The following is a 26002-nucleotide window of genomic DNA, read 5'->3' as shown; positions in this document are numbered from 1 at the left end:
AATAATAATAATTATAAAAGAATGTACAAAACAAGTGATGCACAATGCAATTGCTTACCACCTGCTGACTGATGCCCAGCCTGTACCCGAGCAGTGATCGCTGCCCCCCAGCCAACCCCTCCCAGTTTCTATACTGAGCATGACGCCATATGGTATGGAATAGCCCTTTGGCCAGTTTGGGTCAGCTGTCCTGGCTGTGCCCCCTCCCAGCTTCTTGTGGACCTGGCAGAGCATGGGAAGCTGAACAGTCCTTGACCAGTGTAAGCACTGCTTAGCAACATCAGTGTGTTACCAGCATTATTCTCATACTAAATCCAAAACACAGCACTATACTAGCTACTAGGAAGAAAATTAACTCTATCCTAGATGAAACCAGGACATTGGTGAGCTGACTGTTGTCTGGAAGGTTGTTAGCCTCCAGCCACTATAATGTGCGATATCTGTTTTGTTCCAAGTGTGCCTGCCAGTTCAGGGGAAAGCTAGTGCTCCTAATGCCTGGTCTTCAGTTGAACCAAGAATTGTTCCTTTGGTTCCATAGAGTAATTGTCTGGACGAAAACATTTGTAAAAGTAAGAGACCACGTAAATGCCTTCATAGTCGTGTGTCAATAGCTTTATTCTTCCACAGGTATAGTTTTTAATATTGGTGAAATTGTACACTGTTCTAGGATTACATTGGGGTGTAGTTGAAGGCAGTTCAAGTTTTTTAGTGTAGGCAAGCTCAGACTTGTGCCTCACATGCCAGTAAAGGCCTTGATCAACCTAGATCTTTGTTTGCTGGTGTATTTTAAACACAAACCCAAAGTTTCCTTGACCTGATCTCAGGAGGATCCCTACAAATTTGTATTTGCCTGTAATCGTAGTCTTTAAAGAGTCTCATTTTCTTGTGTGTAAGCTGAAGGGGCATCTCTAAACATGTGATCTTGGCTCCTTCCGTCTCTGAAGGGTCTGGTGAGTTCAGGTGGCTTGACAAATACCAAGATACTGCCAGGGAGTATCTGCTGTGATGTGGTAGTGCAGCTGCTGCTCGCTGTCCCAGGGACCAGGAGCAGTCTGGGTTTCATGTCATCTGAAGTCCAGTCCCAGTTTTCAGAAGGCCACCAATGGCATGCCGTAATTAAACAATGTTTCATTGGACAGTGGAAATCTGGCAAATCTTAATGTTTGTTTCTGGGTTGTATAAACTTGGCTTGGAAAGCTGTATCATCTTTAAACACTTTCTCTATCCAGAATGGTAGTTGCGAATTGCAGGACACTTAATGAAATTTAACGTAGATCTTTTGCTCTGCCTTTTGACATTTTGAAGACATGATGAAGAGACAATGTATTAAAGGTCATTTAAAGGCAAAAAATACCTCCTTAGTTTTTGCAAATAAGACAAAAAAGAGGAAAGGTAGAGGAATCCTTTTAAAAAAGTAAAGTGTGTATCTCGTGAAATGCATTGAAGTGTCTTCAGTATTGGCAAACAGAAGAGGCTGTTCTTATTTCAGGTGTACCAGTGGTGGGTGGGGGACTAATCTGTGAAAAGATTTAATTATTTATTTTAACAACATTCCTTTTTTGGTTTAACTTTCATCAGTTTATTCTGCTTTGCTGAGGCTTGACCTAATAATGCTTTTATTGGTGAATAAGTAATTTTTCCTTCTCAGTTTTTGTTGTCTCTTGCTTTGGTGAAACATTCTGCTTTAAAGCTGGGGATCTTGAGCTATAATTTAACATCTTTACTTAATCTCTGATAAATGAGGTCTGGGTCACAGTCTTTAGAAGTGGTTTAATGCAGCTGATGTAACTGTATTGGTGCATGCTCTTGGTAAAATGAATCACTTGTATGAGCAGTGGCTTGCATAAGCCATAAGCTGAGCATAACTGGAGTGCATTTGGTAGGGTTCCCTCCTTAAAAATACCTTGTTGTGGCACTACTCTGGCTGGGGCTGACAAACTCCTTTCTAAATCCATGCAGTCTGTGCTAGGCTGTGCCGTTCTGCGAAGACAAAACACATCCTGCATTTTATGAGCTTTACTCAAAAATTTTGATGCCTGAGTGGTGATGGGCATTTTTCTTTTTGTTTTCAAAGGTTTCCCTTTATGCTGCAAATGTATGTTTTAACTACTATTAGAAAAAAAAAAAATCCCTGAAAGTGACATGTCAGTAAATTTTCCCCATCTCACCTGTGAAGGAAGTTCCTCCCGCCCTGTGCTGATGAATTGGAGGGAAATGCTTTTTTCAACTGATAAAAAGAAATAAAATTCCGTGCCCTTCCCAAAGGAGGAATTCAACAATTGGACAAGTGGCGTGGGACCATGTGTTGGTTTGTAAAAGGATATAGTTTGTAAAGATGTTTCCTTTGATGCCTGTGATGAATATGGATGTGTTTCCGTTGGAGAGGGTTTTGATTAAATTATGCAATTAGAGCTGACCAGACAGATCTAAATATAGGAAGAGGTTTCAGTTATCCTGCCTTTGTGTGTATTAACACACCCACACAGATGTGTGTTTGTTATTGTTGTAAACAACACCTGTTTTCTGAAGACAGTTCAAAAAGTCAGGAAAGGGAATGGTCTTTGTGGAAAAAGGGAGTTATACAGGAGTTTTATGATGAAAGGGAAAAAAACCCTGTTTTTCCCAGCCTTTTGACCTTTTAGAAAAGGACTTCCAACTTGCTTTAACAGCTAGACTAGTCACGGCATCTTTGTGGATATCCCATATTCACAAAGCTATAGCCAGGACTCCAAACTGGTCTGTAGGTTGTTCTGCATTTTTTAGGACTTGGCCTGTGTCATCTAACGATGCTGACTGAGCTCCTTGCCCGCTCCTGGTGCCTGGTGGGACAACATGTGGAGTTTAAATACCCCACAGCACAAGTGAAGTGGATAAACCTGCCCCAAAGATCCATAATGAAATAACCACTGTGATGGCTGGGAATTAATTCTGTCTCTTGATGACTGTTTGGATAACTTTTTCTCTTGAATGTTTTGTCTTAATTTGAGGATTTCTTTAAGAGGCCTTCAGCTTTGAGAGAGTGTAAAAAATGAAGTCTCCTCCTTCATAGCATTTAGGAAAAAAAAAAAACTCATGAGCACCATCCTGGCAAGTTTTGTGGTTCACAGCACTGGTTCACACATTCATCTTATAGGTTATTTTAGTGAAGTTCGTAGTTTTGTAATCCCATCTGTGCCAGAGTTTTGACTGAATCATCAAATTACAGTTCCTTCCTGACTTCAGTTAAAATACTAAGTTGCGGTTTTAGAGATAATCTTCGATAATGCATCCGATTCAGTCCAACTGCTTGCTGACACCAGAAGGGATTTGTCCACACCTGGGTGTACGTTTTGATGTGTCCTGCTTGTACTAGCCCTGGTGTGCACCAGGCTTCTCCAGTTTCCTGACCAAGTAACTTGGCAAACTTAGTGTTAGTTTTTTCTGTAGTCTCGGCAAGTCAAATCAGCGTGGTGAGGAGACCACCTGGCATTAAAGGAAGAGCTGACAGTTTGCGACTTCATGGAGTCTCACGTGCATCTGAACGCAGGAATGAGTAGAATTCAGCAGTGTAAACTAGAAATTCACCATTGTTTCTCAACTCTGGTTAAAACTGCACAATTTGTGGATTTGGTGATCATTTAAGAGGCTATATATGCTAGTGTTTCTTGTAAACGGGGGGAGCTGTGCTTTAATGAAGGTGTAGATAAGCCTCTTGCAAGATACGGTGTTCAAATTTGTTTTCAGGGGCACAGTTTTTAATATGTCAAAACAGTTGCAATGGCATTGGGAGGAAGTGTTCTTAATCAGAAAAAGGGCAAATCTAATTGTTGATGCATCTCTGCTAAAGTTGGGAAAGCACCTTTGCTGTGTTCTTTAGCTTTCCTCACAATTATGTATTTGCTTACAAAGACTTTTATGCCATTTTACTTGGATTGTGACACAGGATTCAGTTTCTAATGTACGTGGAAACCGGGTATTTTTCTCTGGAGAAGCGACAGTGAAGTTACCCTAAGTCTTTCAAATCTAGTAACTTCAATTTGAGAAAGCAAAGTACAAATCCAGAAAATCTGTAAGAATTTGCTATTGTTTTACTCTTGTAATTGTGATAGTCGAGACGTCAAGGGCAAGGATCAGTGCCTTGTCTGCCAGAAGCTGAGTGGGTAGGCGAGTGGAGGAAAAGCTGTGGTTTGTTGTAGAAACTGGCCGGACACTGTGTACTTGGTTTGAACTGTGGTGAGCATTGGGAAGGAGCTGGCAGATATTGATAGTATAAGGCTATTTCTTCATGCTCTGGAGTAACTGAGCAGTGGGGGTTTTGTTGTTTGGGTCACTGTTGCCCTTCTCCCCTCCATCGGTAAAGCATACATTGGCCCTACTGTCTCATTTTGAGCGAGTGGTGAATCTGCTCTTTGGTGTTCGAGTCACACTCAGAACTCATGGATTTGATTTGGCTTATCAGATAAGTTAGAAATTGTGCAAGTCCTTCTTCTAAAGGCAAATTTACTGCCCTGTTGAGAACAGCTAGATATTTCTTACAAGAGACCGTATGGGCTGCTGTTACAGTTAGGGGGGTGCAGTCAGCACCTGCTCTTTACATGACACCCTTGCTGTCCTACCATCTGCTGAACTAAAGGGTGCACGTGGGTATCTAAAAGGATTTTCTCCGTGGGCTGAACAATGATATGTGGGAGGTTTTCTTGGAAGGGCAGTCCCTCAGCCAAATAGCCTGATCAATGGTCCTAGAGGAGGTTTCACAGACTGGGTGTTTTGGTCTGTCTTTCAGAATCCAAGACAGAGGCTACTTCGCAGAACAGGCTGGAAGTATCCTCCTTGCCCTTGCTGGGCCTAAGTAAGGGAGTCTAGTGCAGTGTTAGGAAAAAAGCTACCTACTCCTGTGAAGTATGTTGAAGTATTTTCAACACCAGTGTGCTCTTCTTTCCTTGAACAGTATGATACGTATCAGAAATTTAAGTGTTTTCTTGAATTCTTTCTACCGTGCCAAAAAAACATACAGAGTTAATTTTTTTTTCTTCTTTCTCCTTGTCCTTTTCAGAAATACAAGGGAAGCCAAGTCAGGTTCTGTATAAACTCTCTAATGAGTTCTACAGCACTTTGAAATGAAACTTGCTTTCTTTTTGCATGTGTATTGTAATGCCATTGAAGCTTCTACTGGGTTTCCATGCATTTTTCCAAGATGAGCAAGATCTGATCTTCTGCCATACGAAGGTGCAAAGAAAGAACTCTTTGATTAAAAACAGAGTAATTCAGCAGGAGACTCTGGACTTTTTGTTTTACAAGTCACATGGCTTGAAGAAAGAAACCGAAACTTTTTGCTGCTTGCTCCAAGAATAGGGAGCCAGAGGAAGTTAGTGCACAATCTGTTGTAACACATTCTAACATTACAGCTGCTTAGACTGCATGCTTTTTAGTAATACATGGAAATAGTTCTTGCAGGAGTAAAGTGACAGCTCCTTGGCTTCTATGCCAAAATCTGATCTTTTTTCTTTTTTTAAAAAAGGGCTAAATATTGTACTGAGTACATGAGTTGCTGAAAAGATGTGTCTTTCGGAGAAGGTAAATTACTAAGTATTTTTAAAGAAGCAAATTAAAATCTCTCTGCTTGTTATTTCTTTATATTGTCAATAAGTAATGGATGCTGGGAGGAGGTATGTTGAATAAAATAAGATAAATTGAATTTAAAAAATGTAGTCAAAGACTAGACGGTTTTCCCCATTAACAATTATGTAGATTCTCTTCACTGTGGTTCCTGCCCCTTTTTATGTCTAACTGTGCCGAGCATATATTAAAAATATTTAATAGGATCCTTTTTGCCAGCATCACTGAGCCTGTAATACAAATAATGAAATTAGTAGAAGAGTTAGAACTGCTTCTTGTTTGCCTGAAACTTGGGCTAGGAGTTGTTTCACTTCCCCCCCCCCCCCCTCCCCCCGGAGAGGATCACCTAATTGTCCTAACCCTTTCTCCACCCACCAAAAACAGTCATTTATGCAAAGTGGGACAGTTTCCTATGGGATCTCCTGTGGGAATTTGAAAACAGTCTCATTGAATATTTTACTGTCTGCTTAGTGTTGCTGACAGAGTAACTATCTCTTCTTTGAGGGCTAGAAAAATAGAACGTCACTCTTAGGCATTTTGCCTAAATACGTTGTTTAAATACAAGGCTTGCTAAACAGCTATATGTTTAATGCTCACTTTTTTTTAATAGGCTTTTCACAAGCTGTGTGCAGGTTTGTATGTTAGTCCAAAGATTACACAAAAGACAGCAGCAGTGAAGGAAGACAAATAAAGCAGCACTGGGATTTAAAAGAAGTTTGTTGATTCCGACTCATCCATCAGCAGACAGAACGCATAATTAAAAGTGCATGAGTTTTGATGTGTAAAGAGTGGCTGATAAGTGGGTAACAACTCAATTTCCTTTAAAGTGATTCCAGGCTGCCTTTTGGAGAGTGTCCTGTTGTTTGGCCTAGGTTTCTGTTTCACCGGTACCTCGAGAATAAACATACCCTTCAAGGGCTGGTGGTCACTCAGCTATTGGAAATACTAACTCCCACTTTCCCAGAAGGGCACGTGTATTTGGGGAAGAAAGATGTGGACTGTGTCATCTGCTGACTCGTGGTTTAATCTTTATTTTGCACTTCCAGCTGATAAGACCACTTTGTGCAAAAGCAATACAGGAAATGATGCACTGCAAAAACCAAGAGTGGCAGAAAGGGAAACGGAATGTACTGGCAAGGGCTCAGCGCTGCGGACGCGCTCGCTGCTTCTTGGACACAAAAAACTCCACCTACGCTGCCTTTTTTTTTTTTTTTTTTTTTTAGCTTAATACTGGTATTGGAGCTTTGTGTGAGTAGCATACAGCAGCCTGTGGGTTTTCTCCCCCTTTACTTTCTCTTGTGGCTTGTTCAGGGCTTGGAGTGTGCTTAGACTTTGTTTGGGCAGGCAGGACTTCAGCAGAAGTCCCTGGGCTGGCGGCTGGTGGCTGGCTAGGTCCTGCTGAGCTGTGTTACTTCCAAGCATATCTACAAGTACTGTACCTAATGCTGCTACTCCTGCTCCCAGCATATTTCTTGCTGCAGTTGTTGCTACAGAGATGCCAGCTGTTATGATACTACCTTTGATTGTGATGGTGAAATATGTTTTGGAGTGTATGACTGTGGGAGTGGGACATGCGTACGTTGCTGCATTTGATCCAAAAACTTTGGAAAATCTGTTCCGATGGTCTGATTACTTGGGGCTCCATCTGAATGTCATCTTAGCCTTTGCAGAGCTTGTGCACTAGCTCATGTTAGGATTGTATTTTCAGGCACTGGGATAAACATACAGTCTTAATAGATGGGACTTTTTTTTTTTTTTTTTTTTTTTTCCCCACAGCAAGGAGGTTGGCCACTTATTTTTAAAGTAGCTTCGTGGAAATGGGTCAGGCCTAGGTAGAACCATGTCTGTATTTGTTATCAATGTTGAAAGAAGTTTGGATTGAGATTTAGACTTTGTACTTCCTTTTTTATTAGAACTTCAACTCAAGTCTTTTAAATATTTTTTGTTTAATTCAAATGGATGTGAAGTGGAAAGCTTGACTTGATTACTTGGTGATATACCACTGGAACTTGTAACTTTTGTGTGTGGAACTTGTATCTTTTCTTTGAAAGATAAGAAAAAAGATATTTAGAGTATTGATTGAGATACAGACTATATGAATTGAGAATAACTCTGTTACTTACAAACACATTTGAAACACATGTACTGGCGTTCTGGTAATATGGTTCTTAAATTAGCACAGCATTTTAATAGAGCACTTTACAGTGCATATAAGGATAAAGTATACCTGGGGTACAGTCAGTGACAGTAATGGAGTTTCAGTTCATTTAACAGTATAGCACATGCCCAGGTAACAAAATAAATTCTTAAATTTGCCCCAGGCTCGTGCAAATCTTCCATTGCATTGACGTTATTATTTCAGATACAATTCTTAGCATAAAAGGAATGGGAAATACCAGCACAAAGTGCAGGTAGACATGGTCTGTGTCTTAGTCCATAATCATTATTCACATAAATGTAGTTTATGCATTCAGCCTAATAAAACTGAACCTTTGCAATTAGATAATTGTTTTAGTGACATTTTAATCAAGTGGATGGTTTTCAGCTTAAAGTACTTCAATATAGTGGTACACTATGAAACCATGACAATGCATGATAGTCAAGAGGGTAAGTGTGGCATAGCATTTACAATTTTAAGATCTGCAATCTTTTCTTAGTATAGCCATGAAATTCTGATGTGGGTGTGCTGACACCTTCTATTCTGTGTGTGTATAGGTTGCTGGTTGATTGGGGTTTTTTGTGTCTTTCTGATGGCAACAAAAACATTCATATCCTTTTCCCCTTCCCCCTTCCTCTGCAACCTGTTGGTATCCAGTCCAGGATATGTTTCCTGTCTGTCTTCATGCTCTGTTTGAAAATCAGTGGTTTAGTGCTCTTTGTCTCATTTTCCCCTCCCTGTCAGTGCAGCGTCTCTCCTGCTTCCCCCGACAGAGCCTTTTGCCTGCTCCCAGCCCAGGCAAGTACAGAACTTGCTGCCCACAGTGGGGGCTTCTTTATATGTGGAGTTCCTCCTGCTCTTCACCCATTGCTTCATCCCCATTCCATGTCTCCCAGCTCGAGGACCACTGTGCCGTCTGAAATCCTCTTATCAGGACTTCCTCCTCCTTCCCACTCCTTCATGTGTCCTTGAATACATCAGGCAGGCATTGTAACGGGAAGGGTCAGGATGTAATCGGTGAAGTAAGTTCATTATATCTTTCCCTCACAATCTGCTTATGAGCTGTGAGGGCTTTTTGGTGGGGTGGGGAGATGGAGTTTTCTTTCTCATGTGAGGTGAGTGAGGGCAAGGATCTTTCTAGTTTCCTGTCTTCTTTTTTGGTTTGTTCCTCAAAGTAAGTCGGAGGTGAAGCTGAACTGTTTTTGTTTCAGATCGTGGTATGCACAAGTCTAGTGCTGTGATTTTTGAGCTGCATGACTGGTGGTTTGGAGAGGGCTGGGTAGCACAGTGCTGTTGGGGCATATTGTTTCCAGTTGCTCTCTAAAATAAATTTTTAAAAAAAGCGCTAGTGATCTTGCACTGGTTCCTTGGGATGTTTTGCTGGTTAAGGTTGCAACAGCTGATAGGCAGAGGGAAGTGCCCTTCACACTTAACGGTGAAAGATGAAATCTGAGGGACTGTTTTAGGCTAGATTTAAAGTGAACTACATTTCTAATATAGGACCCTTGCCCTTCTGTGGAGTATGTGTGGGAATACAGCCACGTCTTCTTGTGTTTTGGCTTTTTCTGTTGAGCTTCTCATAGTACTAACTGAGGCCATGCTTGGGCACCGAGCAGAAGTATTGTTTGAAGCTGGCAAATGCAGTTGCTGTCCCCCTTGCTGCGTGGCATGAAAATCACTGAGGCCACACAGCAGATTGGATGAGGGAACTGAGCTGATGCAGAATTGTCCCACCACTTACCTCTACCCCTTGCCCTCTCCTCCTGCTAACCCCCCCTCCCCAACCTCTTTTGGTTTTGTTTATGCCGTGTCATTATTTTCAAGGGTGATCACCTCATTTATTCAGGGCTGTTTTGGGGAGAGGGATATACAGGGTTCGGCAGCAGGCCCTGCTGCTTAAAAGTCTTCATCAGATGTGCCTTGAGTCCAGTTCTGGAGTCTGGCAACACTTTGTTGTTGGTTTTTTTGTGATTGGTTGGTTTTTGGTCACACCATTCTTGGGGGTTGGGAGGGATGTTTTTATCTCCTGTATGTTAATTTAAAAGGTAAAATCCCTTTTTTCTCTCCCTCTGATATTCTTCTGCAGGTTCTCGGCCGGAAGAGTTTAGAATAATGAGAAGGTCACGTCCATCAAGGGGGGATGTCAGCGCTGCCTTCCTGCGACTGGAGGACTGAGAAGGAGAAAGGACCAGAATTATTTGATACAGGCTGCTTTTGACTACTGGCACAACCTGCTGTACCCTGCTGGTGGTGGAAGAACAGGACAGTCTCTCCTGCTTGCTTCTGTGGTATCGCCACAGTGGGGTCACCATGAATGTGACAAGTTTATTCTCCTTCACCAGCCCAGCAGTGAAGAGGCTGTTGGGATGGAAGCAGGGGGATGAAGAAGAAAAATGGGCAGAGAAAGCTGTTGATGCATTAGTGAAAAAATTGAAGAAGAAAAAAGGTGCTATGGAGGAGCTGGAAAAAGCGTTAAGCTGTCCTGGTCAGCCCAGCAACTGTGTCACAATTCCTCGTTCCTTGGACGGCAGACTTCAGGTTTCGCACCGGAAAGGGCTACCACATGTAATTTACTGTAGAGTGTGGCGGTGGCCAGACCTGCAGAGCCATCATGAACTGAAACCACTGGAATGCTGCGAGTTTCCCTTTGGTTCAAAACAGAAGGAGGTTTGCATCAATCCCTACCACTACAAGCGGGTAGAGAGTCCTGGTAGGTTCTTCCTTGTTTGTACCTTTACACCTTATCTGAACAATGCAAAATATGGCAATTAATCATGTGACTCATCAGCTTAAATAAGCAAAAGTGGCTGTTTGCACATGTCACATTCTTCCTCTGCAATTTATCCGGATGTAAGCATTAATTAGGAGTTCTCCCTTTCACATGATGAATGCTCCACTTGTGTAAATGTTTTATCGCTATACAAAGGCATAGTCTTAGTATACTCCTCAAGCTGCTGGGCCTGGTATCACCTGGTTTTGTTGGTGACCACTATCCCTTGATTAATTTTTTTTTCACTGAATTGTGCGGATCAGTGAATCTGTAAGAAACATTGGAAGCTAACATAAAGGATTATTGCAGTCTGTGCATGAAAACCATGCTGACATACTGCGGTAGTGGTGTTCTTATTATTTCCAAATTATTATTTCACTTCTACCACTTCTGTTTCTTCATCCCCCAGAAGATAATATTGTCTTTAGGATCTCCCACAATTTTGGCCTTTTGAAAAGACCGTGATTTTAGACAGCAGAATATAATCCCCTCAACTTAAAGCTTTGATAGCAATGTTTGGTTGTACATGAAGTTTTACTGTCGGCTGTTCTGTAAGCACAGTTTGCTTACCTGTTACCCACTTCCCCACTTCATTTTTTAAGGTGCAACCCATTCTCTCTGTCTCCTCTTCAAAGGCCAAACCTCTTTTTGATAAATCTGTGCTTAATTTTACTTACGCAAGTTTATTATCAGGGAATACTTGCAGGGACTAAGATGAAATGTGCTTGGACGTATCTACACTAGTCTCCATCTACTTGTGAGGTTGTACAGGGACGTCTGCAGAAATGCATTGCAGGCGTGGGTAGGCTTCCCTGCTTTAAATTTGGGAAGTCCATCTGTTAGGCATTTCATAAACTGTGAAGCTGTCTCTGCAGAGTGGCATGGATACCTTAAGAACGACAGTGGAAATAAGATTGTTGCAAGATTGTTTTTCTGTGGATGGAAAATGCATTTGTCTTGGATCTGCAACACATAGTGCCTATCTAGATGTTAAATATTTCCCTTTGGTGTGTTAGTATTAACTTGGAAATGATGTGAATGGCAGAGGTAATACCCATAATGTATGTATTTATGCAGCAGAAGCTTGAACAAAGGAACTCTGCACTGGAAAAACAGTTCTTAAAAAATTTAAAATTAAAAAAAAATGTTAGAATTCTTAACAATTCCGTGTTAAGCAGAAGTGGGATAGTAAAATAGTTGTGTCCTTGTACTGCTAGCTGTCTGCATATGTCTGCACTAATTGTTGCATTCAGTATTCCAAAATACTGGAAATTAAGATTCCTGAAAGACATCTAGATTTTTCCATCAGATTGAGCAGCAGTCGGGCTTTTACTGTTACTGTAATGTCAAATTACATGTTCTAACTCATTTTGCTTTAATCTTGGAAACAATTACTGAGTTTGAGAACGTTCTCATTTGGACCATTTATACCATATTTAAAAATAGGTATTTGTAAATGTCCTGTCACTTCAATGAGATTTGCAAGATAAAAACAGAATAAAACTTTAGAAAGGTGTTTAACTAAAATGTGCATTTTAGCTGAGTGCTGTTAAGTAGTTTAAGTGGTTGGAAAGCTGGGGTTTGGGTGTTAAGTCATCTTATGAATTTTGTATTTGGGAAACAGAGCAAAAAGTTATTAACTGTAAGCCTGAATTCTGGATTGCTCTTTAATTGTTTTTGGATGAGAGAAAAATCTCTACATTCATGTAGCTACAGAATTTTTGCTGGAAAAAAATCCAAAACAGTAACATAATCAAGTTGGAGATGGTAGAAATAAAATGCTTCTCTTTTTGTCCAGAGAGTACCCTTCTTCAGGAAAAATTAGATATTCTTGGTCAGTTGCCTAATAGGCAACTGGGCAGTTTTCTTGTAAACATTAGGGCTGTAGTCGGTTTGACAGAGCTGACAGAAGTATTCAGTCTTTCACAAGCTCAGTGTGCTGCTCTAACCACTTAAAATGTTCTGGAGGTAGCTGCTGACAAGGAGCCAGCATTCACTTCTGCTGAGGTGCTCTGTTAAATCAGGGTCTGGAGGTACAATGTTATATGCATGCTGAAGTTATGTCTTGAACTTTTAACAGCTTGCCAAAGTGCGAGAGTGGGATTGAAGCCCACTGTGGTTTTACTGAGGTCTCTGGCTGGGTACATAAAGGAGGATGGTGTTATATTTAGTCAGCCACAGATCTGCCGTTGTTTTGAGGGATATTGCGTGGAGATGAGTGGGAAAACGTGGCTTTTGGAAACAGGTGGTAGCTGAACTCCCGTTTGGCTTGGAGAGCTGTGCTTCATAACTTATGACTTCTTTTTTCCTGTCCCTTCCTTGTTCTTGCTGTCCTCCAAGCATTGTCTTTATCTTCATTTCCTGACAGTCACTCCCAAATTGTGCTAACTTTTTTTTCCCATTTTTGCCAGGACATTAAAACACCATTATTGCTGCATAAGTGCTTACGCTTTGAGATTAATGGGTAGTGGGAATTCATGTATGAGTCACTGTTTCCAACAGTCTATGGACTTGAGCAGATATCAAGGTTTGCATTTCCAAGGCTATCATTGCAGCCAGGAGGGTTAGAAATGTACTTTCTCTTGACAAAAGAAAATTGGAAGCTCAGATTGTGTACATGCGCATTTTGTGTGCAAAGTACATCGTGAAATTCTGGCTCTGCTTGACAGCATGGTCTGTATTTAACTGCTTTGTGCAGATCCAGTTACTGGAGAGCTGAAGCGTATGGTGCGTGCATGGGATGGCATCTATACATTCACTATTCTGCTCGTTGTGTGTTTTGTTGCAGTGTTGTATAAGTTTTGAGGAACAGATAGCGGTAAATCCTCAAATAAGTAAAATCAGGTAATGCTCTATGTTGGGAAATTAGTGCTATGTATGCGCCCCAGTTTTCATGGTGCCAGAGGGATGCATGGATTTTCTACCTTGATAACCTTCTTCCATCCTTGCTGTTTAGCTTGAGAAGATAAGCTTGGAAAACATGAGAATTGGCGCGCTGTGGTGTGTCTGCCAGCTACAAAGCTACACCTGAATCCAAACAAGAGATTTTTCTGTTAGCCAGGCTAGATAGGAACGGGTTGTAAACAGTCGAGAGGAGGTGGAAAACTATCAGCAGTCTCAAATAGGGAGCCTCCCAGGTGTCCTTGAGCGCAGGCTGTGCTGCTGCCTCTGTGCAAGGAGGGGAACATGGCAACTGGCAGGCATGTGGGTGTGAGGTGGTGGTACCATATTCATCCCTGCCCTGACCTAAAGGCTCTGCGCAGGCACGGATGCCTATCTGATCCTGCGGCAAGTCGATCAAGAAAACTGAACAGACAGAAAACTACTTTTTGGCACGGTTAGCTTTAGCAAGCCCTCAGCTTGCTCGCTGTGGAGTCAGATGGGGGCAAGGCAGCACGGGGGCACGGGGTGGAGGCGAGGAAGGGTGGCCTTCCTGTGACTGTGTGACATTTGGTCAGCCTGGTATCAGCAAGCTGCCCCCCAGGCGATGGAGACCTGATCCCATCCGTGGCAGGGTGCATAAACAGCTCCTTCTCGCTGTGTTGTGCCAGCACAGCTGTTTGCGTGGCCTCGTGCTGAACCAGATCACAGTCACTTTTTCCCTTCCCTGCTGTGTGATCTTCCAGGCTGATCAGAGCAGCGCTGGGGCTCGCCGCGTGGCTGCGGGACCATCTGTACCAACACAGCCCTGCGGACGATGTGTGGGAAGGAGTGGAGGTGGTGGGAAATGAGAGGAGAAAGTAGAGGCTGTTTTGTTGCTGGGGATGGGAATACAGCCTTGTACTTGACTGCCAGGAAGAAGTATCTCCTTGAGATGTGTTACAGTAGCTCACTGCTGCTGTTTCGTACGTCTGTTGTGTGCAGAATTATTTCTGGTGCAGGGTAGTTAATGGCTGTCAAATTTCTCCCTTGGCAAGGCAAAGCAAAGCTTTTAATTAAGGAGGGCAGGGTCTGAATTTGATGCCTTTTAAAAACTGGCACACTCACTTGGTGTCCTCACTTGGCTGAATCTGCTTTTTCTCCTCAGTTTTATTTTTTGGTTTAGAGATACCTGGAAATCAGGCTCATACCTGGTTTGGGACTATCCTTAAGTATGATCAAGACTTGAGAAATAATTAGGTGTAGAGCATACGTAGAGGCTGTGAGGAGAAAGTGAACACGATGTTCCTCATCTCTCTCTGAAAATGCCACAAATGACCTCTCAGGTTTTGCTGGAGAATGTGTGAAATGACATTTGAAGTCCCTCCTGAGATGCTTCCTTCCCTTCTTTTATTACTTTGGTTTCTGTGGAGATACAGCCTCTATTGCTTGCCTCTGTCCTCAGTTATGTCAATGAGATCAGGTGAAAGATGTCATCCAGAATTTAGGGGGAAAAAATTCTTTTTTTGAGCCTGGATCCCATTTGCTCTAACAGCAAAACAAAAGGAATGGGATAGGGAGCAGGGAGGATGAAGAGGTGCTTAAATTGACACTGCTATTAAAAAAATAATAAGAAATCACACCTCTAATGTGGCTTTAGGGGAGGAGGTTTAGTTCTTTTGCCTTAGCTAAAGGGAAGGAAGGAAGATGAAGAAACTGAGTATTTAATTTTCTTAAAGTGCTAGTGAACACTAGCTCGCGGTTCCGTCTGATGCAGAATTGTGTTAGTTTGCCTCTACTGAGCATCCTTGCTCATCAGCTTGCTAGGTTAAAGAGGATTTGAGTTTATAATATGTTACAAAGGAGGCAAAAGAGGAATTAACTTATCTTTTATGCTTCATGTGTGGAAGTGTTTGAAGGTGCGGAGTGTTTATATAAATGGCTACCCCCCTCCCCACAACTGCATGCTGTCTCCTGAGAGTATCCAGAATCTGCTGATACCTCCTCAGGGGTCAGGCTTGGGAGAAACCTACTCTTCATTGATCTGAGTGAGATTAAACCTGCCTTGGGAAATGCAGTTGTTAACTTTTCAATATTAATTTCTGGACGTGCTTACTGATGCTCTGCTGTGCTTGAAGCATGCAATGCCAGGGGGTACTAACACGAGAAGTCCAGAAGCAGCTGATCTGTCATCTGAAATATTCTAGTTGCCCATTAGCACAGCCACTTGGAGGCAGAAAATAACTACACTGGTTCAGGTTTTTTTGCAATTGCCAATAAAGCGTAGATAAAAAGGCTGGATGATTTTCCTCTGTTAAGCTTCTCTTCTTTGGAGAGCTGGCTGCAGTCTGCTCTACATCAAGGGGCTTTATGAAGCTGATGGTGCCCATGTTCCACCCAAATCAGGGGATGAGCAGCGGCTGCTTTTTCGTGACGCGGAGAAATACACTGTCAGAACGGTTGAATTCTGCCTAAAGATTGTGATGTTCCTTTCCATTATAACCATGAATTCGAAGTGGATGTCTGCTTCAGCAAGCTTGTTTTTGGCAAGAAACATTTTACCTAAATGTACAGCTGCTTTTTGCCACAAGAACAGGCCAGGTCCCTGGGCTCTGAGGAGAGCAGTAGGTGTGTCGTGCTGGTTTTGCTCCTGGCGTGGACTCCTTGCCTATGACTTTAACCTGATTGTTTTCATATTTGTCTTTGATCTCCTCTGCTGTTTGCTCTAAGTGAGTCTCCGTAAGGCTGCACACCTACTGCAGGCACCAGAAGTGCAGAAAGAAACTTGAAATGGTGGAAATCCTGGATAAGGCAGGTTTAGACTCACACAATCCTGGAAGTAAATATTCCTTGAATGCTCCCCTGTACAGCGCTGCAGCTCTGGTCCTCAGTCAAAGAAAAATAAGGCATATTTAAAGGAGCTTTTTAATGCCATTTGAAATCACACAGATGTTTGGTTGTGTATATTGGTCTGGTCATGCTTGGGAGCGCTCTCTCTCTCTAAGTACTTTACAGGAAAATGAAATGGGTCAGTTAGTCATCCCTGTCTCGTACCCCTGTACTCGGCCGGCCTAGGATCACTACATATAAAATTAATATCCCCAAACTGTTTCTAGAGAGGCTAAATTGAGAAGAGGATCTTTAAAAACCCATCACGGCATATTCTCCCTGTGCTTCAAACTTGGTGCTGCCTGTTGCAGCGGGTTGCCTGTTGGATCGCTAATGCTGCTTTCGGCAAGTGGCAGGGTTCAAACGCAGCTCCTGGGACTGTCAAATTGGCAGGTGCTATGAGTCTGTCCAGATCAAATTTGGTGCCAGGAGAGAAAAGTTGGGAGTAAGTGGCAAGTCCCTTTGGGACCGCGAGCTTGCCTGGCTGCGCTTTTTGGGGTCCCGGGGCTTGCTTGGTGGCTCCCACCCCCCAGCACCTGGGAGAACTGGGATCGGCGCAAGAGCCTCCACGCCGTTTCCGGCCAGATGGAAGAGCTTTGATGGCGCGGGCTGGAGGGAGCCCAGCGGAGCAGCTGCCGGCACGACTCCCACAGCACCAGGCATCGGAGGGAGGGGGAGAGGGGCCAGAGGAGCGAAGGCAAAAGGAAAGCTGGGAACAGAAAACCAGTGCATCCCTTCAGAGTTAATATGTAGAACCAAGTCAGAAAAATCCTTGTTCCCGCTTGATTTCTGTAGCAGGATTTCTGCACCTCTGCAGGCTGGGGGTGAGGGAGCAGAGAGCGTCATCGCTGAGAAGTTTTGCTGTATTGCTGTGTAATGCTGCTGTTGGGCGTAACTTTAAAAATAGCATGCTACAACAGGTGGGCACAATTATAGGATGGTTCCCCAAAATAGCAAGCAACTGTCAGTTTGCTTGGCAAGTAGTATAAAACTTTCTTCTTTTCATTTTTGCAGAATTTGCTTCTAAAACTCCCCACCAGAACCGACCTGGGGGAGAGGAATTGAAGTAAGGAGGCAGAAAGGAGGGAATGGTCTAACAGCAGGGTTTTCCTTGTCTAACCTCACCACGTGTCAGAAAAATGAGCTGCAATAAAGGGATAAAAGTTGTCAAGAAGGATATGCTTGTGTCCTTTTTTTTTCTTTAAAATTAACCAGATTCACATGTTTCTTCTGACTTAAAAGACCAGACTTCCAAATTTTAACCTACTCAGTAGGATGGTGACTGTGGCTTTCGTACAGGTAACTTGAACTCTGGTCTGTGTAAATGTCTGAGTTAATATACACTATCACACTGTAACTTCCTCCTGTATCAGGACTGCTTCTCCCCCAAATCTGCTTTCAAGAACTCCTTCACTAATGTGCATACAATTGGTACTAAATTCTGAAATTGGCCTTGACAAACATCAGTTTAATCAAAATGTTAGCTTATCAGAGCATCCGCAAATAAAATCTAATGTTAGCTGAATATTGTAATGCAGGAAATGTACTAATATTACTTGCCAAATGCATTCAGACCAGATGTCTGATGTAAAAGTAAAGTCAGTAAAGCCACAACTGGTTTGCTTTTTTTTTTTAAATACAGTCTTCAGTTGTAACTATGTAAAATGACAAATCAAGCTGTGGGGTCTACTGAAACTGCAAAATAAAATTAAGAGTTGAGAAAACAAGACAGCTCTCAGCTTTTTCCCGGAATAGAAAGTCTGGCATGGTTGTCCTTCTGTCACCCAAAACAGGCTGCTGAATAGCTATTAATGAGCCTTTTCACTTACAATTACTGGAACATAGGTTTGGAGCAAAAGTCTAAAAGGCTGGCATTTCTGCTTTTGAGAAAACAGTAAAGCAAAGCCATGCTACCACAGCCAATAGCACAGCCTTGCTTAAACCACGTGGTATTGGAACAACATAAAGTAGCTAGATCCTCAGAGATTGCTTTTGCCACAACCCTGTTAATTTTTTTTTTTTTAGCCAAGAGTAAACTCTATCCTAAGTGTAGACATGTCAGTGTCTTTGTATGTGAGAACTTGTCCTCTGGTCAAAGAATATTCAATTTTGCCAAGTCTTGTTTTAGGCAACATGGGAAGACCTAATGACATTAAAACTTTTCTTTCTACTTCGCGTTTTATTGTTTATAAGCAAAATCTTGGCAAGACCTTTCAGTCAGCGTGCTTCAGTGACTCTCTAATGCTACAAACAGCAAGCAAAACTAAGCACGTACAGCTGAGCATATGTTGGTACCTGCTCTGTTCCCACCATGGGACTGGGCTGCTCACCAGGATACTGCAGCCAACTTCAGCTGCTGTGGCCTCAAAGGCAGGAAATTAAGCTAGGAGTCTTTAGGAGGGTTGAAATCTGTTAGTTTAATGCTGCTGCTGTGTTTTGGAGGTTTTTGTTGGGTTTATTTTTGTTTGTTTGTTTTTCTTCTCCTAACTCTTCGTTTTTCTTACAACTTTGTCTTTGCAGGATTTTCTATCTAGAGCATGGAGTACAAGCCGCAAGTTCCTCCCCCTGCCCCATGTTTTCGTACCCGTTTCCAGATAGCACGAACTAGTGTGTGAGGATTTCCCTCCTTCCCAACCCACAGTTCTATTTTTCTGGTAAAACATAAGTGGCTTTGCATAAATTCATATGAAAATACAGCTATATGATGCTTGGAAATTAAAGTGCACTGTCTAATGATGGTGCCCTCAGGTCCTCATTAAGGCTGAGGGCCCTGTTGTGGTAAAAGCCTGTACAAACCCTTCTACAGAACATATGTCAAGCGAGTTGTCATGCTTTTTAAGAGCAGAAAGTGCAGCATCAATTGCTCATCTTTTTTTTTTTTTTTTTTTTTAATTTTATAAAGCTCACAGAAGAAGTAGAATCTACTTTGGCGAGGAAAGATGATCAAAGTCTGCTTTATATGTGGCCCCTTGTTGTATTTCATTACTTCATCTTTCAATTTCCAGACATGGAAAGAGAGATACCTACCCAAATCTTCATGTAACTTGCAAAGGAGAGGGGGAAAAAAATGAGCCCTTGAGGGAAACTAGCTGTCATTTGGGCTTGTGTAAGATAACCGAAACCCATCTGGATAGAAAATATGCTACTTTGAAAGTACAGCAGGTCCTTTGGCTTGGATTAGGGTTTTTTTTAACAGAGAAACTTTTAAAAAAATACGTTATATTCATAAATTGGAGACTTTCTATATTTGCTAAAATCATTATCTCCGGAATGTGAAAATAGAACAAAAAAGAAAACCGCGAAAATCTTTACTCTAGGACAGCACACCTGTTCGTTTTCTGAAGAACAGGAGGACGTGCTGGAGAGACATAGAGTAGAGATCAGTAGCTTTCTTCAAAGGCCACCATTACATTTTCATAAAAGCATTTCTTTCTTGGTGTGGTTAGTTGGAACATTTATCTGAACAGCCAGATTGTCTTTGGTCTATCTTCTATATTTTTGGCATTCTTGGCTCTTAGATGAAATAGCCCTGTGGGTGAAATTGCCCTGTAGCTGTAATTTCTTTAATACAGCTCCACTTGTTTGGTGCGGGCATATTCTGGGTATTATTTGCATGGTAAAAACAAGCTACCCAATTCCCATGCTGTCTTGACAGATACAGGATCTCTTCTTAGCTACAGTTCCACAAACATACCCTGCCTTGCTTCCAGGTAGTTTATCTTCCTCTTCAACCATTACTAGTAGCATTACTGCTAGTAGTAATGTGTTAACTCTCGACTCCAGGTCCACAAAATCTTGGAACAAAATTTAGCCACGGTATAGCCCATAAAACCTTTTAATCTGGTGTTTGAGAAAGTATAGAAACCAAGCTGTTGGATGACTTGTGGTTCTGCACCATTAACTGGTTTTAACCATTTTAATGAGGTTGAATTTGCAAATCTGTTGCAGTAGCTTTTTAAGACAACAGTATATTTAATAGTATGTTTCCTTTAAATATATGCATCCCTGCTGAATAGAAACAATGATAATTTTTTTAAAATGATATTTTTTTTGTATCTGTGTTCCCTTCTGCTGAAGAAGGTAAAGAGGAAGGGGGAAATTCTGTCTGCAAACTGTTAGAGCAGTGTTCTGCAGAGATCGCACAGCAAAGATGTGCACTGCTTCCTTATTTTATAGCAACAGGTGTGCTGGCTTAGCACAGAATAACTTTCTCATGCTTTCTCCCCTTCAATTATACCTCTTCCTGGAGCTGGCAGCTGCAACAGAGATCAGCCTCCTCCCCTGCTGTACTGAGCCTCAGTAATTTGTTACTCCATATGGTTGAGGTCTGCAACCTGACCAGAAGCTCAGCACCTTACAGAGGGGCGAGGGGAGCAAGAAGCGTATGCATCCCCCTTTACATTTTGACTTCCTGGCATCCTTCCATACTTGCAAAGGGCCCGGTCCCTGCTCATGTCTTCACTCCTGAGTGAACAGCATTCAGATTAACTCCTCTGTGACTCCGGTAGGAACAACTAGCCTGCAAAAAAGCCCATGAGCTGCAGAGAGATCAAGTTATGGCAGTGAGTGACTGTCTTGGAGTTGGACTGATTGCACTGTAGTCTCTGTCCCACCTGACGTGGCCTTTCAGGGCTTTTCCTCCTCATTAAGGTTGTATGTATGCAGGGAGGATGTGAATTAGGGGCAGCACTCAAAGAAAATTCTGCAATGATATTTTTGAGACTATTTGTGCTGTATCAATACCAGTTGTATTCTTTTTCCCCCTTTTCCATGTGTATTTTGAAGAAGTTGGCGTTTAATCATTTGAGGTTGAAGTAGTTGGACAAAAAGTGTAGGTTTGCTTGAGGGAGAGCTGGGAAGAGGAGACTTGTTCTTATTTCAAGTCCTTCTAAACTTCACCCATGATTCTGCCCAATGGGAGAAAACATGCGTATATACCTTGGGAAAATCTGTCACTGCTTTATTTTAATTACAGAAAACATACAGAAACTATCCTGTTCTCCTGCTATTTTAAAATGCTATAAATCGTGTGGCTTCCTGTGATGTCATTTGTGTCATTGTTTAATGTGAGGTACGGGATGGGAAAGGTAAGTGATGTACTTTCTGCACAAATTAACTTCAGAAAAGTTAATGGTTTGACCTTCATCCATAGGAAAGGAAGAGATAGGAAAGCTGTGTTTTTAATGCTCGGAAAAGTAAGGAAGAATCATAAAGACAGGAAAGGGAAAATAGTTTTTAACACATGATCTCATTGTTACTTTTTTCACTGGTAATTTATTAGCCCAGCAAATGTTGGCTATGACAATTAAGTGCTTGATGTCACTGCAAAAGGACTGCTAGGTTTAACAGAACAAGCTTAATTCTGAGAGATCCTAATACTCGGAGAGATCGGGTTTGACATTTGCCATGTTGTGAATGAGGGTATTTGTGATGTCCACCTGAATGTTGAGTAACTTTTTTTTTTTTAATGTTTTTTTCCGGTGACATGTGAGAATGGTTGCATTAGAGGCCAGGGACATTCTGCACAGCCAAGGGAGAAGCAGCTTCTCCTGGTGTGTTTTGCTATTGAGAACTTCCACAGAATGGCAGATGGATGTGTTTTGTTTCAAAAAATGCCATAATTAGGAACTTCATATATTCCTTGTAAAGTGGAGTTGATTAAAACACACAACTAGATGTTTTCACATCTAAACAAATCTACTTAGGGGTGACATCTGCCTCAAATATTTCAGATCTGTTGGAATCTCAGTGAAGCTGCCCTAAGAAAGTGAGACATCAGATGAAATGTTTAAAACCTGCTTCTGACTCTAATGGGCAGCCTTAATTTCAGTAGTGAGGGGGGTTTTTTTTCAGTGTATGTTCAATGAAGATTTCTGGGATCAAACTTTTCATGCATTAATGCCACTAGTGGGCAAAAATCTGGTGGCTTAATTTCTCTCTTAGGCATATGCAAGGGAAACCTGCTGCCTTTTTTTTTTTTTTTTTTTTTTTTTTAGTTAATCTGTGACTTTCTTTAGGAATAGAGAGAGTTTTGTGTGTGGCATCCTTTTGTATCCATTTTAAACATGGACACAGACCTCAGGCCTGGTCTATGCGTTGAGCAGTGTTCTGGTATGCTCAGACTCCAGACTTCAGATACTTGCATAAGTATCTGAATGCTTCTGTAAAAGCAAAGTGCTGGAAGAGTAAAGATGCTCCCAGGGTCTTGGAAGAACCTGCTTGTCTTGGCAAGAAGATGAGGTTTTTTGCAATTAGTTTGCAATTCAGCCTTTTGGTGAAGCAGCTGTCTCTGAAACACCTTTCTTAATCTGAGCGATAGTTATGTCTGTATAGGCTTGTCGTGTATACATGCTCCTGTTCCTCTTCTGTGTGCCCACCAAGTGTTGGGGACAGGGCAGGAGTCTCGGGGAGAGGGGATGGTAGCCTGGCTTGCTTTCTCTGGTTTTTGTGGTTTTTTTTTTCAGCACCCTCCGTTGAAGGCAAGGGGTTTCTTCCAGTTCTGCTCGGCCATGGAGCTGGGAAATGGAGGTGCTGAAGAGGGGCAGATGTGGAGAGGAATAACTTTGTTTCACTTCCCCTACTTTCTGCACGGATCTCCCTCTCCCTGCCCTTGCCTCTCCTCTTCCCCCCATCACCCAAAAATCTCAATCTATAACAAGATTAGCGTTTAATCCTTTGAGTAGCTTGGACTTTGCTGTGAGGCATTCAAAGATAGAAGCTGAGGCACTGGAAAAAGGGCTGATTTTTTTGTCTTAGTGTATCTGGTATCATGTTAATATTCCCAGTTAAAAAGAGAGCTTTGTTTCCCCACTGGTGAGGAGGCCTTGGGAGTGTGGTAAGACTAGTAGTTTCTGATGTGTGTTTCTCTGATCCCATAGTAGCATATAGTTGGAGCTCAATTGCTGCTCAGTTGGTTTTTTTGAACTACATAATTTTGTTTAAATTGCACATTTTGTAAACTGACTTGAAGAGTTAATAACTGTTTAATACTAACTTGTAAGAACATAGTCCAGGTTAAAAATAAAATTACAGCTGTTGGGACCAGACTGAGTTCAAGGCCTATTAGTATTAGTATTGTCTTCAGAAAAAATATCTGTCCTTATTAGCAAGGTTTTGGTTACAGGCCATTACGTGATTAGCAGGATCACAAGTGCAGCAAAATGAACTGCATGTCAGCATTGTAACGTGCTTACTTCCCAGCATTTCTTTGTGCGAATAAAACTAAAACACAGAATTGCGGTTTGTTCTTGGCTCTTCTTCACTGGCCCTCTGTGAAAACAAGCTCCCATCTGGCAAACCAGGTAGCTAGCACGATCACTATGAATTCAAGCTATGCAGTAACCGGATATAAGGAAAAGAGTTCTTGCTTAGACATGTGCTCCTAGATTTGACTGCCTTGTTTTTAAGACAGATGTGAATATGCCCTAGGGGGGGAAGAATGTGGGTTTTTTTCCTTGTATAGCCTAGTCCTTCAGAACTGAATCTCTAACACTGTGGCTTTTCCCTCTTTTTCCCTTTCCAGTCCTTCCTCCGGTGCTGGTTCCAAGGCACAGTGAGTACAACCCTCAGCACAGCCTCTTGGCCCAGTTCCGCAACCTGGGACAAAATGAGCCCCACATGCCACACAACGCTACTTTCCCGGACTCTTTTCAGCAACCCAATAGTCACCCGTTCCCCCACTCGCCCAACAGCAGCTATCCAAACTCGCCTGGAAGCAGCAGTAGCACCTACCCGCATTCTCCAACCAGCTCAGACCCGGGAAGTCCTTTCCAGATGCCAGGTACAGTCAACTTCGGTTCCTCTTCAGAAGGGAGAATGTGGTTGGACATCACTGGTTTCATGACTTTTTTGCTTAATAATACCAAATTATCAGCCAACACTTGTGTTCAATAGTGAGCTGAGAGATGTAAGGTAATAAAGACCATGTAATTGTTTTGTCTAGTAATAATATTGAGGGTATTAATATTGTGCCCCTTGCAAACACAGTTAAAACATTACAGTAAAACTCTTCTGGGGTGGGGGGAGGGATTCAAAATGTTTTGGGGACCAGTTCAACAGTTTAGCCCACAAAGCATAGTGTTTAATGCACAAGAAGTGTAATGCTACAGATCATCCTTGCTTAGGAAAGATTATCATAAATTTGGCACAAGGCTTTAGTTCTGCAGAAGAAGGATGTTTCTCAAGGGAATCATGATATTGCTACTTAATAAAATTTCTTCACATAATGATGTAATTTCAAGAAACAAATATACTTCAACTGAAAAACAGTTTCTTAAGGCCCTGAAAAGAAATCTTCAGGCTGTTTTACTTCCTAAAGTCAAAGAAGCAACAACCTTTCGTTGTTGACTGATGTCTGTAGAAAATTCTGTGAAGCTGTCTTTTTTTGGTCTTTACATGCGGATGGATAAAAATACTGCAGAAGCAGTCTGTGGCAGATTTCCTGATCGAAATGCTGGAGAAGCACTCCATACAAATGCTTACTGATGTTCTGTTTGCATGTTTTCTTCAGGGCCTGAGGGAGGGCATGTGTAAACAAAGCGGCAGACTTGTGAAAATCTGTTTTCTATTACATGAAATTAACATCCATAGATTTCTGCTGCTGATAGTTGTTTCTCTTTAAAATTTTTCTCTTGCGAGTGAAGACTACTGAATTTCCAGAGGCAGGAGGGGGGTAAAGAGAGTTTGTATTGGCTTTTCTAAAAAATGTGAAAAGTTGCCACAAAACTAGCTGGTTTTTTGGGGTTTTTTTGTTTGTTTTTTTTTTTTTAATGATTGGTGTGGTTGGGGCTCTTCCAGCAGAGATAAAGGCTTCTCTAACAAGGTCTTCCTGAACACTGGCTTGTGGAAGTTCACTTGATCAGGGTCTGTTCTGTCCACATGCCCATAAAGACAAGTCAGCAGCTGCAGTGAAGAAATTGAATTAGAGGAGACGTCAAGATACTGATGTCCTTGATGCTTAGCTCTGGACAGTTGTCTGTCTTGCGCTAATAGGGAAAAAGGCTCACTTTTGGAAAATACAAAAGAAGGAGCAAAGCAGTTATCCAGAGATCTTGAAAACTCCCTAGATATTGGCTAATTTGTTGCCTGTGGCCTTACAATCTTGTTTTCCTATCTGTGCATCACTAACATCATGTTTGCACACACACGAACATTTAAGGCTTAGTAAAACACGAGACTTAAACTCCAGTGCAGGCTATTAAGCTTTTAATGCAGTCCTGTTGTCATCTCTGTCTTTCTCTGCTGCTCTCTCATCCAGCTGAGGGTATCCAAGTAAGGGAATTAGCAAGGTACCTTCCAGCATTAGATGAGCTTTCAACAGAATATCTCCTAAACAATAAGCAGTTAATAGATTTCATTAACATGTGTTTTCTTAAAAAAAAAACCACAACAACAAAACCAAAACCAAACCAACCAAAAAAACCCCAAACACAAAACCCCAAAACTTACAAAGCAGTGATATGATTCTCTTGCCTTTTGTTGATGCTAATTTGGTTTTCAGGGTTTTGGAGGCCCCTGTGATTATTTGCTGTGGTAGCTTGCAATCCATGCTCTCAGTAATGGAAGTAAATGTGGGATGAGCAGCAGCCGTGTTCACCAGAGATAGTACAGTGGTAATCTAATCTCAGCTTTTGCAGTGAAAGCTTGCAGAGATCAGGCAAGGGTTTCTCTGTTTTGCATGTACCTCTGTGGAGTTGATTTGGAGGAGATTATCCTCTGGTGTATTGGGAAAT

The 26002-nt window shown here is 41.9% G+C and overlaps 1 protein-coding gene across 4 annotated transcripts in view; it reads left to right on the top strand.

The window, feature by feature from the left end:
• Nucleotides 1–26002, top strand: part of SMAD1 (SMAD family member 1) — a 49973-nt gene that overhangs the window by 13340 nt on the left and 10631 nt on the right. For all 4 annotated transcript variants that reach the window (XM_072862509.1, XM_072862507.1, XM_072862510.1 and 1 more), the window contains 2 exons: nt 9840–10463; nt 23794–24051. In XM_072862509.1, coding sequence (XP_072718610.1) covers nt 10064–10463; nt 23794–24051 — 658 coding nt within the window. In that variant the 5' untranslated portion in view covers nt 9840–10063. The remainder of the gene's footprint in view (nt 1–9839; nt 10464–23793; nt 24052–26002) is intronic.

The sequence above is a fragment of the Ciconia boyciana genome, chromosome 5, assembly GCF_034638445.1.
Source record: "Ciconia boyciana chromosome 5, ASM3463844v1, whole genome shotgun sequence".
Classification (NCBI taxonomy): Eukaryota; Metazoa; Chordata; class Aves; order Ciconiiformes; family Ciconiidae; genus Ciconia; species Ciconia boyciana.
The sequence above is the reverse complement of the archived record's forward strand: the minus strand, read 5'-3'. Positions and strand labels throughout refer to the sequence as shown.